The sequence below is a fragment of the Protopterus annectens genome, chromosome 7.part0 (assembly GCF_019279795.1).
Source record: "Protopterus annectens isolate FY-2018-M chromosome 7.part0, PAN1.0, whole genome shotgun sequence".
Lineage (NCBI taxonomy): Eukaryota > Metazoa > Chordata > Ceratodontiformes > Protopteridae > Protopterus > Protopterus annectens.
In genome coordinates, this window is record NC_056739.1 from 1,063,863,240 (window position 1) to 1,063,877,543 (window position 14,304).

The 14,304-nt window shown below is 34.8% G+C and overlaps 1 protein-coding gene across 3 annotated transcripts in view; it reads left to right on the top strand.

Annotated features, from left to right (window-relative positions):
* The window catches only part of FBN1 (fibrillin 1), a 4,097,759-nt gene that overhangs the window by 1,545,202 nt on the left and 2,538,253 nt on the right, over window positions 1-14,304 (top strand). For all 3 annotated transcript variants that reach the window (XM_044077620.1, XM_044077621.1, XM_044077622.1), the window contains exon 17: window positions 12,184-12,336. In XM_044077620.1, the coding sequence (XP_043933555.1) occupies window positions 12,184-12,336 (153 nt within the window). The remainder of the gene's footprint in view (window positions 1-12,183; window positions 12,337-14,304) is intronic.

Consider the following 14,304-nt stretch of genomic DNA (forward strand, 5'->3'; position numbering starts at 1 on the left):
ACTGATATCAGAGTATAGGCAAAGAGAAAGATATAGGGGGGTCCTAAACGAAAGACCAGCACTGGTAGAGTTTTTAGTAAAATCTAGAACAGAAGCTGCCATTAAAAAAAAGAATAATTAGTAGAGTGTGTAAAATATTGCTTAATAGCTGTAAGAATCAATCAGAGGAGGTTAGAAAGGATTGGGAAGAGAGACTGGATAAGCAGTTCACACATAAACAATGAGTGGGGGGGGGGTTATATGTATGTCTCCCAAATATGCAACAAAATCTAGAAGATTTGGGATTTTTGCTTGGAAATATTTTAGACTCTAGATAATTTTTCCTGTTGTGGACAGCAAATGTTGGAGGTATGATGGGGAAGAAAGAGGTAATTGTAAACATATTTTCTGGGAGTGTAATGAGTAGGCAGACTTTAAAGACTCCCTGCAGACTACTGTGTCAGAGATGCTGGGTGAGCAAATTTATGTAACTTGGGAAATTATTTTTCTGAGCTATGATACAGAATTGGTATTTCGTAGACATAGTAATACCTTGCTGAATCTAATTATGGTAGCTGCCAAAACACAATTACTTGCAAGTGGAAAGCAAAGTCTAAACCAACTGTACTAGAAGTAGTGAATATAGTAACAGAGATAAAACAACTGGAACTGGGATATTTAGAAAAGGGTAGGAACAAATTACATAGGAAAAATGCAGGGGAGGAAAAGGGTTTAAAAAAAAGCAAGACTTGAATGAGCTATGTAATGTCTGACTGACAATGATTGGGCAGATTATAAGTGATACATGTATAATGTTTGCAGTTAGAATTATGTCAGTATGGTTTGTGATATTAAACGTTTGCAATTGTGATTGTGTCAATATGGTTTGTTTTCATTTATATAAATGTATTATTCCCTATGTCATAAGTGATAATTTTAATGAAGGTGTTTTGTGAGGAATGGGAGGTGAAACTTAATTTCTGTTTAAATAGAGGAAGCAGGCTGGGGTGTCCTCTTTCTCCTTTATTATTTCCATTATATTTAGAACCATTGTCAAGGAAAATTAGGGACTCAGAAATTCAAGGATATAACTGGTATGGTAATCCAGAAAAGTTTGCAGATGATATTATTTTGTACCTGATAAAACCAGAAATGACATTTCACTGTTGTGAAACATTCTGAGACAGTATCAGGTCTTTTTGAGATACAACATTAATGAAGATAAAACAAAGGCAATAGCTGTAAACTATATACTCAGACATGAATTGGATTAGCAATACACATATTTATGGGGACATAATAAAATGAAGTATTTACGAGTATGAGTTAAATAGGATTCTGTCATGGCAGCTAAGAATACATAGGAAGAGACAAAAACTGAGAGACTGGAATCTCTGTTTTATGGATATGGATAGCAAAATACAAGCAGTGAAAATGTTCCTTTAGTTTTATACACAGGTCAGGTATATTTTTATCATCCAGAAGAGAAGCGGTGGATAGCAATTAATAAAGAGTTGAAGGATTTTATCAGAGAGGGGAAGATGGCAAGAGTCAAGAGAGAATCGTTGATACTTCCAGTAAAACGAGGTGGCTTATGATTACCTGATTTTAAGGGGTACATCAGGGCTGCTCAGTTAAGGCTCCTATACATAATACAAGCAGAAAACTATAATTCAAAGTGGAGTTCAGTTTTTAGTTTTTCAAGTAGTGTTACAAGTTTAACATTGATTGCTATGAGATGGAACGTGAGAATATGGTGGGTTATAGAGAGAGGAGGGTTATAAATGGAATCAGGGATAGGGAGTGTATGGAAGTGGAGGATGAAACCAGCTGCTGTGAGGTGAGATGAGAAGGAGTGGGTGGTAGCTGGATTAGTGCAGTCTATTAGGTGATTGACTTCTGCCCAGAATTGTTTAGATGAGTTGAGAAAGGTTGACTGATGCTTTTTCATATGTTGCCTGATTGCCTGTTTAGCAAGATTTATTCATTTAGTTTGGTGTTGCCTGGTAGTTGAGGATGTTTTTCCCCAGGTATGCCAGGTATTGTCCATAAGACTAAGGAGCTATTTGAGTTTACATGTGAGCCATTTACCATTGGGGGGGGGGTTGAGCTGTGTGATTTTGGGAAAGTGGGTCATGGGGGTTAGTGAGAATTTGTGTGACAAGAATGTTGCAATAATTAGGGTCAGTTGAGGTTGGTGTTGTCTTTCTTTTGAGAATGCTGGATTGTGATTTGTTCCAGAATAATATGATGGAGGAAGGGATTTGTTTATGTGGTGAGAGATATTGAAGTTGAAGGGACAACTGTCACTGAAGGAAGGGGGTGTGAATGAGAATTTGGGAAATAATGTTGGGATAATTCGTAATAATAAGAACAAGAAGTAAGTGATGAGAAGAATTTGTTCTGGTAGGTTCATTGACCAGTTATATGAGTTTGAAGTCATTAAGGATTTCCCAGATATTGTTCTGATTAGGGCCAAGAAGGTTGAGATTAAAGTCCTTTAGTAAGATGAAGTTTTTGAGATTTTTTTATTGAAAAGGTAATTTCAAGCAGAAGAGTTTTGAATTAGGCTAAGAAGGCTGCAGGTAAGAAGGACAGGAAATTTGTTAGGGGAGAGCACTCAGAGAAGTAGCCAGTTAGGAAAAGAGTCTGAGGTAGTGTTGCTTTGAACTATGACATTTGTATCAGATTTAAAAACAGCACTGTTCCACCATCAGGTCTAGAACCAGGCCTCCCATTAAGATAGTAGTTGCACCCAGGGAAGAAGTGGTGGATGGAAGGATTAGTGGGTTTGAGGCAAGACTATGAGGTTAGGGTAGTGAAGGATGAAAAAGTTCTTTTCTTGGTCTGTTTGATTCTTGATACTATGGGCATAGTTAACACACAAGTTGAAAGTGATGATGTGCCAAGGTTTGCTTCAATGTTGCCACAAATGAGCAGGAAGAGTATTATAGGGGTGAACTTATGGAGGAATCTAGGTATACTAAGGGATTTGCTTGCAAGGAATGGATTGATAGTATATGAAGGGAAGAGGAAGAAGCTATCAGTGTCAGAATTAACTGTTTCGTCATGGGTGTCTTATGCTATTACTTTTTGTTAGACTCACCACAACAAGCCACTTCCAGGCAGAGTTACAGCTCATTCAGCAAGAGCATTAGCTTCTGCAGTGGCTTTTTTGAAAGGGAGGGCTCTAGAAGCATTCTAGAGGCAGCAACTTGGTCTTCAGTACATACCTTTACAAAACATTACAAAATGGATTTCTTTTTAAGGTCCAGAACTGATTTTGCTAGGACCAAACTCCTGGGGCTCCTAGAGTTTTAGGTACTGGCCTCCTCCCTGTTTTGCTCCACTTATGTGATCTGTGATAATCTACCTACATAGCTCTGACTACTGCAGTGATGATCATTTTGAACATAATACTGTTGTGTAAGTAACTAAGCATAACCGTAGATGTTGTAATACATCACGTTTACAGTAGCTTTCTCTCAGTCTAACCCTCTTTTACCTTTTGTTCTTCCTGATATGTTGCCAGGGTGTGGTTCCTTTCCCCCTTTCTGTAAAGATAGTTTTCTTTGTTTCCTAACACATGCATTCAGAGCTCTTGCCTTCTTCCTGGTAAAAAAATGCTGTGAAGCTTTTGGCACTCCTCCTTTATAGGAGTGCTCCTGCAGGAGGAGCACCTGGAAGGTGCCCAGAACTTTTCAAAGCTGGTCAATGCATGGGGGGGGGGGGTAAACCCACATAATTAAGGCTACTGCAATGATGATGCATTAGAACATCTAGATAAGTTTACTTACACATCAGTACATTATCATGCACCTCAAACTATAATAAATTATAAATATTTTTGGTTAGTTTGCAAATTTAGTTCTCCATATACTTTTCTGCACTCTTTCACCGTGTTTCCTTGTTTTTTATTGTTGCTGTTTTATGTTATATATTTTGTCAACAAAGCATCTTCTGGTTAGATGTAATACGTTTAGCTTTTCCCACCCCCACAGCTGGGAGTGGTAGACATTGCTTGTCTCCCTCCTGCAGTGGCTCTCTTACTTATTGTCCTTTCATATTGCTTTATTCTGCATATTTTCATCAACAAAGAACAAAAGTTCTTATGGAGGAAGGTGTAATAGTCCTGACTGCTTTTGTTCGAGAACTTGATGCACCAAAGCCTAGATATCATACCTCCCATTGATGACAACCATACTATCCGTGTCATCTCCCATACCAGAAATAGTATAGAATATTAAGAGATAATCAGCAGTGGTTTAAAGTCCATAATTTCTCCTGGCACTCTACCATAGTGTGGGAGAAAAACACTGTCTTTGGTACAAACATTGTGCCTGTCAAAGATATGACCTATGTAGGTTGTCAGCTTGTAGGTCGTCAATTGTAGCATGCCCTTCCCAACATAAACACATAAGGATATAATTTTCTTGTGATTATATATATATATATATGTGTGTGTGTGTGTGTGTGTGTGTGTGTGTGTATATGCATGTACACATATATATGCACACACACACACACACACACACACACACACACACACACACACACACGTGTGTGTTTTATATATATATATATATATATATATTTATATATAATATACATACATATATATATATATATATATATATATATATATATATATATATTTAAATATAATATACATATATATATATATATATATATATATATATATATATATACATGCAGATGGATAGCTATATATGATATAACGAACAACAGCAAGATAAAAAACCAAGTTGCTACACCACAAATAGAGACAACAAGGCCAGTGTAAAATAAGGTTCTGTATTTATTCTTCTCTCTAGCGCCTCGGCCACAGTAAGCCTTCAAGGAGTAACACATAACACAGACAAAAGCATTTATATAGCATCAGCTATTAGCAGCAATCAAACAGTTAAATCATTCAAGTTAATTAAAATACAATTCAAACAAATTTAAAGTGCTTTTGGACAAATCAAATAACACTTCTCCAGCAACAATCTGTATTCAAGCCCCTAGGAATTAAAGTTTCATACTTCAAAATAAAAATAGTTTCTTTTTTTAACAGTGCATTCTTAATCAAATTCTCATTTAGTTCACCTATAAAAACCTGTTCTAAAATAGTTGCTGTTAAACTACCACATTTACCATCATGACATTCATAAAAATGCTGAGCTAAGGGACTCTAATTTTTTTACCGTAATATCCCTCAGATGTTCTAATAGTCTCACCTTAAATATTATTTTCGTTTGGCCAATATAAAACTTATTACAGCCACATCTAATAGCATATATCACTCTCTCAGTTCTACAACTATACTGGCCATTAGATCTGTACTTAATATTATTTATGTAAGGGAAAAAATTAATTATATAAGGGCAAACACTACATTTCCCACATGATAACATCTCTCTACTCTTAATTTCATAGTGCAATTTTTCATCAGGTTTATGAAATCTAGTATGCACTATCATATCCTTCACATTTCTACCCCTCTTATAAGAGAACATCAACTTTTTTTTCAACTAAACTCTTTAATTCAAGATACTTTTTTAAAAAATTCCAAAAATGTAAGATACATTTTTCAATATTCTCACTACAAATATTATATGTAGAAACCATAAATATCTTATCTACTTCTTTATGATTCTTAATATCATTCCTACAGTTATTTATACATAATGGCCCCTTATTAAACCTATTATTAAAAATTTTATTGATATCCAAATTAATCAGCTTTCTATCATATTGTCTTTTTTCAAACATATTCCTAGTACATAATATTTCATTCATAAATGTATTATCATCATTACATAACCGAGAAATTCTTAAAAATTCTCCATATGGTAAGGCTTCAAGAGTGTGTTTAGGGTGACAACTGGTGCCCATCAAAAATTCATTTGGTAAATCAAATTTTCTATGTATGCTAGTAATAACATGTTGTCCTGAAATACCCTGTAAGTTGATATCTAAAAAGGAAACAGTCGATCCACACTGCATATCATCAAAACATATATTGAACCTATTTAATTGAATATCCTGTATAAATTCATTCACTAAATGTTTGCCCCCTTCACATAAAAAAATCAAATCATCAATAAATCTAAAATAAAATTTAACATGATTTTTCACAAAACAATTAGTATAAATACATTCTTTTTCAACTAATCACTTAAAAATGTTAGCATACATAGGTGCAAAGGGCGCACCCATTGCTGTACCTTGGATCTGATGAAAAATTTGATTATCAAAATAAAAATAATTATTTTCTAAACAAAACTTCAATAAATCTAAAACATAATGTGTTAACGGAAAATCTCCCATTTGTTTATGTACTGCTTCAATTCCAAATACATGTTTGATATTGGTATAGAGACTCTTGACATCTAGAGTCAGCCAATACATACTGTCCACCCAAGTAACATTTTTAATTTTACGAAGAAAGTCAAATGAATCTTGTATGTAAGACGGGAGTTTCTGGGCTTCCTTTAACAATATGTGATGCAAAACAACTCCCAAATTATGTAGAAAGTATCTACTAGCCGAAACTATAGGTCTACCCGGGGGATTTTTACTATCTTTATGAATCTTGGGTAAGCAATAGAAATAAGTTGGACCAGAGTCCTCCACACTTAATTTGTTCTTAACATCAGCTTCCAACCAATATCCTAGTCTCAAACCTCTCTGTATTAGACAGGTATACTTATTTTTAGCCTGTTTGACAAAATCTTCTGTAACTATACAATATACTGTGTCATCACTCAGTAAATCTAAGCACATTCTATAATATTGTGTATAATGGATAATTATAATTTTATTTCCTTTGTCTGATGGTTTCACAATTAATTCCTTCTGTTTAGAAAAATTAACTAGTTCAGACCATTCCTTTTTAGATAAATTATAATTAACCTGTGTCAAATCTAAATTATTTATCAACAAATTAACTTCAAATTCAACCATCACATGAAAAGTTTTTATACCTTCATGTGAAAAAGGGGGCATATAAGTACTCTTAGTATTTACTCTCGAAGTGTCTATAACACAATAGGCATTTAGGTCACTCTCACAGGATACAAAAGTTTCATTAGAGTCCAAATCTGAAACACCATCATCAGTAGTATATGTTTCATTCAATGCAGTTACCACACCAACATTCAAAGAAGGTAAACAGTGAAAATGATACCATAAATATAATTTGCACACAAATCTGAACAATTCTATTTTAAATTCATATTTCTTAGGTAAAACAGTGGGTACAAATTTCAATACATGATTCAATACAGCATAAATACTATCATTTAACTGATATCCAGATAAATTAATCACAATATTAGATTCAGAACATAAATTAATACCATTTTGTCCTTTTGTTGTCACGCCATTGGCGTGGGGGCCCTCCCCTGATCCGAAAAACTTCTCTTCTGTTGCCTACCATATGCCCTAGGTGGACAAAAATGTTCAGAGAAATAGAAGTCATCCACCGGTGATGGCAAAGGTGGGAAATCATGGTTCATTAAATTATCCACATCTTGTCGGACTGCTGGGCTCGCAGGCAGGTTAACATTATTACCAGTTCTATCTTTAAACCAGCCAACATCATTACGACAAGCTTTGGAACGTGAGCGCTGATTGGGTCCCCTGAGGTAGGCAGCGCCTTTTTCGAAATCACGGAGATCTCTCTGTATTTTATCCATTTTCTGTTCAAGGACTCTCTTCTCTTGTATGTTTAGTTTGTCTCTAATATCATGAAGACAGGACTCAAATTTCGCGCTGTCTAAAGCAGACATTAAGTTAGAACAAACACTGTTAATATCTTTTTTTATGTTAGACAGTTTGATGGTATCTCTTTCAATCAGGATATTAAGCCATTCCCTTGAGCAGAGATGTGCCGTTTTTCCCATCTCTGCTGAAAGACCTTATCAACTGCACAAGTCCCAATAAATGGCTCAGAAGGAAATTTAACAGCTCTCAACCCTCGCGGTATGATGTCAAGATCTAAATATCTTTGCAGACTCATGTAATTGTAAAAAGTCAACATTTCCTTATTCATTAAATTACTTAGTTTAGATATTAATGTCTTTACCTCTACCGGGTAATCCATGGAGCATTTTCCAATATTGGCAAAAGGATTAGAAGCACGCTTATTCCTTGTTTCAGCTAAAAAACGCTCCCATAATGGTAAACCCGAAACATTCTCACCAACAGCATTAGTATCAGGACGATCAAATTCACGCTCTGAATTAAAGAAACCATCAATAGTCCGCTGAGAGGTACCTGCATTATCCTCTCTAAAAACCCTCGGAATATTCAATGCTGGATCACTAGCCATGAAAGATGGATAAAACGAACAACAGCAAGATAAAAAACCAAGTTGCTACACCACAAATAGAGACAACAAGGCCAGTGTAAAATAAGGTTCTGTATTTATTCTTCTCTCTAGCGCCTCGGCCACAGTAAGCCTTCAAGGAGTAACACATAACACAGACAAAAGCATTTATACACTTCACCCTGCGCACACTTATTTCATCCTCCTTCCCATGACAAGTTTACTATACAGGCCTTGCTTCCACAGGGAAGGACTGACTTTTTTTGCTGTTTGTCAGAATATGCTGTGGTTATGTAATGTGAATCATCTGTGTAGAATGTTGTTGATTTACACTAAAATGCATCAATGCAGTATATAAGGTTTGGAGCAGCAGTTACAGAAATCCTTGGAAGCCATACAGTGCAATCACCACTCCTTTGAACATGGTACCTTCAACCAGCTAATGCCCAATGCAGAGGCAAATGTCCTTTTATAGTTTAGAGGAGAACTTAACTTTCCATGTCTGTCCTTCACCATGCTACCCCTTTCCTGTGGAACCTGACCCTGTTTGCCTTTCTTAAAATTCCAGTATAAATCCTAAAACACAGCTAAAGTAATCCCCTTGTTCCTTTTCTATACACAAAACCAAAATAATGAACTCAAATAATGTGTGTTTTAGTCCATTACTTTTACTTTTGAGGTTAATATAGAATAAGAAATGACACAAGACACCAAGGCTCAAACTTAAACGCTTATTTTTTATTGAACTAAGAAAACAGTTTACTAACCAATTATCAAATCAGTTGATTAACAAAAAATATCTAGGAGAATAAATCATATACTCACAAGCATATGCATAAACAAAATCATCTTTGGCACTGATAGGGGGACTCCAATCCTATTTAGTGAAGCTATCTGTTCAGCCAAGACAAGGCCGACACTGGCAAAATGGCTGTATGCTCAGTTCAGGCTGATGCTTCTTTAATCAAATCCAGATGATGAGTTCCAATCTATTACTAGTCTTTGAGCATTTTATAGTGTTGAATAAACAAGGGGGTCAAAAAGTTCAACTCATGACATATAGATCATAAGCTGATCATGAGCTGATGGAATATTTTAGAAAATTACAAATCATTTCCTAAGTTGTAAACAAGACTCGTAATGTCTGATTTCATTTTATGTTTCCACACATTACTTCCCCTTTCCAGAGAACAGTTGGCCCACAGACTTGTGATATAGTTCCTCATTGAAATCCCCCATGTTCTGGTAAACATCTTTTAAGCTGGTAAACAACTTATAGGTCAAGAAGAGTTTAATTATACCAGTGATCAATGAGCAAGGCCTGCCTTTAAGCATGTTTCCATTATTTTAATATTCTAGCAGCATGTAATGTTTTAGCAGCATGTCCATTCAAGCAAATAATCAAACATACACAGTAGTAAGGAGCTCGAGGCACATAACTCAAGCTAGGTAGACTGTGTGGATCTTTTACAATGTGTCACATGGTTCACCAGTTTTTCAACCACAACACTAGTCCCATTGCTCAAATTTCAAAACAATCTGTTGAGTGTTGCTTTTAAGTTATGTTGGCACATCAACAACACATTCATTGTGAAGGGAAGTCTTCTATTTATATCTCTATCTCCAACTACAGTTGTGTTGCACTTTGTTGAAATTCTGTGGAAAAACTTCCACAGTTACATTACATTATGTAATGTTTCTAAACTGGCATATAACACAGCTGTCAACTGACTCTTCCAGAATTCAAGGACACTAAGCCTAAAGTCAGCAGCCTTTTTCTACCATGTTTCTTATTGAGAAATATATTGAGATTCTTTGATGTGTTGGCTATGCGCTGTTTGTTGGCGATGATGCCTAATCCATAATACTGCACCACTGTATTTATACTGCAAGGGTGAAAATTCCCATGTTAAGTTTGTTTAGGCATCTACATTGCTAATGTGCTAAGAAGGCATTTATTTCCAGATGTGTTGTTAAGAAGGCAAAGGGTTACCCTGAATTTTTTCTCTCATTAAAAAGGTATATTTTGCAGGTATAGGTTTTTAGGTATATGGCAAACTAAATTTTGATTAGTAGAGTCATCATCTAAATTATGAGCATTAACTTGAACATGAGTTGGCCGAAGTTTTTTTTTTAATAAATTTTCTATTGGTTTCCTTCCCATGCCTGGATTATAACATACTTCTGACATATGCTGTTAGCTTAAAGACGAATGATCACAGCAGGGGGCTATACATTTTTTTTATTTGTTTTTTAGCTTTGTAGACCTCAGCCACAGACTGTGAGCTTTTCTCCCCAGGCCTCCACTGAAAAAGGACCTGTGTCCAGTCAGAATTTCCCGGGAAACAAATGTAAATAAATAAATAATAAACAAATAAATAAACAAACAAATAAATAAATATGTTGTCCATCACTTTATTCGTGGGATGCAGCCCAAAAAAAAAAAAAGATTTGGCATAGTATAACATTCATAGTTATGCAATCTAAAATTTCTTCAGTGCCAGTATATGACAGATATCAGAAAAAATGAGTAAAGTCAGATTCGTTACTGCTGCTCATTTTGACATCAAGTAGAAAGGTTATGCCTGCCTTCTAAAATTGCAGGGGAACTACCTGCCCATATGGAATGTGCATCTGGGTCTCAGAATGATGGTCATTCAAAGAATATCATGCATGTATGTAAAAGTTAAAACAAAAATAATTGTTCTTGATATGCATGGTGCAGGCAACTAACAGAGTGTTTGTACTCATGTCATCAAATTTAGGAGTTTGGTGCCACGGTTTTGGTATGATGTACTTGTCGGGAAAACTGACAGGTGCCTAAAAAACAGAATTTACAAGCATTATTATGAAATTAGGAAACAAAACAGGAAGAATGCTTTGTACAGGCACATGGAAGGTAACAACACCTGTAATATATTCAGATTTGCCATTTTGGAAAGGGTACATATTAACCCGCCGAGGGGTGGCAATTGTAAGTTATTACTAGAAGAAAAAGAAGTTTTTTGGCAGCTAAAACTAAATGCTTGCAACCCCCCAGGACTTAATGAGTTTATTGCATTAAAGCCAGTATCAGAAGCTAGGACATAAAGTGTTTCTTTTGAAAGTAATTCTTTACAATTTATTTCTATGTTCACCTTATTTATTTTTTGTATTATTCCACTTCAAGTACCTTATGGTTTTGGTAAGGGAAGTTTTTACTGTTGTAAATATTTTTTTTATTTACTTCTTGATTTTACCTTTTGTCACATGAAGTGTTTTTAGAGGAGTATGATGTCATTTCCTGGTTTTAGAAATTATAAAAGGAAATTGTTCATCTTGTTTTAATTGAATGTGGACAAGTTCTATTAAACAGGATGAAAGTGCTAATTCCTTATTTTAAGAAAGAATTAAACTGTTTTTTTTTTATTTCAAACGGAATCTTTATTGTCTTTTGAACCATTCAGCCAGATTTGCAAAGTGACGTGATTACTTGCCTATTTCTGCATTTTCAACCACCATTTTGTTTTGGCTTATCTCCAGAAACTTACAGAGGTCTAAAAAAAGCTGATGATGTACCTTTTGTGTGTACAGCATTATTAAATAAAAATGTTGAATCTTACCAGTGAATATTACTGTTACGAGTAACCGTAAAACAATGCTGGATTATAGAGATGTTTAGAAGTCACTGAGAATTCCACCTTTCTCAGTTAAATCACGGAATATTACTTTAGATAGGTAGGTTATTTGCCAAAGTATGTATGAAGATTGGTCTGTTTAATTTCTTAGTTTTTTTCTTCAGATGTGCCTTCAGCTGCATGCCTAAATTATTTTGAAAAATTGGTGTGAGTGCCTTAGTGATTTAAATATTTTTTCCATTCTTTGCTTAGATACTCATATGAGAAGTACATGCTATGCTGTTTATAGAGGAGGAAGATGTGAAAAACCTTTACAGGGAGCCATTACTAAATCAGACTGTTGCTGTGCAAGCAGTGACTATGCCTTTGGAGAACCTTGCTTACCATGTCCTCGAGTAAATTCAGGTGAGTTATTAAGTAACAATAAATCACTCACACTTAAACCACACAGTGTGCTATTTGTTGCCTTAATGCTTTTCTCTGAAGCAATACTTAAAAGAAATCAAGAAAACCAAAGTTGTTTGTGGTGGTTGTGCTATATTGTTTGAGAAATGTATTTAGAGCTTTTGTATAGACTGTGTAAAGAAATTGAAAATCCATATCCACATCTTTAATAAAATATTTAATAATATTGTTTATCAGCATAATTTTGTATTTGTGGTAGTTACAACTGTACCTTTACCTTATATAATATATGTTTTACTCTATTAATCACAAACACCTTAAATGCATTGAAGTAAGAAATGTGAAATTTGGATAAACCTTTAGAAAACATCAAAGAATATGAGGTATGAGGTATGACATAAGAATATAAGTGTGACATCGAAGTCTTGTCTTCATCATAGTCACTGTTATATTTCACTTGCTTAACATATTGTTGTAATGGCATGTCTGCTTCTCCTGGCCCTCTGCCCAACATACTCAGATTATCCCTATAGGCATGGCACCCCATCCACAACAAATAGGCAGATTTGCTCGTTTCTAAGAAGAGAATAGCAAAATGCCACTAGTTATTCAGAACTGATAGACTGTATTAATAAGAGTGTCAGTGGTACAATGTTATAGTTGCATATGACTGATGAATAAGCCTCCTTCAGTATCTGAAATGGATAATGTGAGTGTATTAAGTGTGTTAGTGATGCAAAAAAACCTGTGCAGATATGATATGATATGTTAAATGCTAATTGGCAAAAATAACATTAATTACATTTTTATAAATATTGAGTCACATTTCTTTACTTTTTATTGTTTGAGGTTTTGTAAAAGGTTACCCTAATGACAAATGTCCCTTCTGTATGGCATTTGATTTTTTTTCAGTTAAAAAGACAGGAGATGTAGTATACAAGGTTGGACTGAAACCTTAAGTCTCTTTAAAATAGACTTCTGTAGATTATTATTTTTTGTATCTGTATTATTTCATAGTACTACTGATTATTTTGGCCATGAAGCATTGCACAATGACTGAACATAGGAACATAGTAGGCAAGCAGTCACAGGGACCATAAGATGTGTCACCATATACACCTTTAAGCAGGCACTTCTAAAGCACTAAATCACCTCCCAAATCAAGCAGGGTTGTACATGATAACCCTAAGAGAATTTTCTTTCTACCTGTCTAGTCATCAAGACTACCTTAAACGGAATAGTTGCATTATGTTAAATGACAACGTGACCAGTGCTATACGACCCACTGTAGTTGCTAAAAAGAACATAATTTGCAAAGAAGAGACTAGATGTTAGGGATTTATGATGATTAAAAGTTTTTGCCATTTTCAGGATCCACGAGGAGGCCATTTTGTAACTTTTGTCCTACATTTCTTTCCACATTGTATGTAGTTTTCAACATAACAAAAGCTTGTAACAATAAATAGAGCTTAATTTTCCATAGCTTAGATATTATACAAACACAAAATAAGAATGAAACATCTCACATTATGAAGCAAGGTACATTATTTGTATCCTGAATCAGTGCATTGCAACAGAGCACAAATGTTGGCATATAGCAGTACTGAGTCATGTTGAGTCCAGTCCATTAGAGGCATCCAGTTATATATCTTACAACTGTAGTGACAGTTGGATGCTAACAGCATTTAGAGTAGTATTCAAGTTGAAGTACTGACTTTCCACTGTTAACATATCCTGTGGAAGTGGATATTCATTATGTATAACACATGATAAGAAAAAAGGCTATTGTGTATAAAATGAAGCAATGTCTTAATGGGTATCTTTATAATGTTTAGCAAAGAAAGAGATGGAAGATGTTTCAAGGTGAAGCTGTTGAACTGTGATGTGTATTATTTACCTAAATTTATGTTTAAAAAGTCTATATTTTGTAACTGTCATAGAGCTAAGAAACTCACCTGAAATGAAACG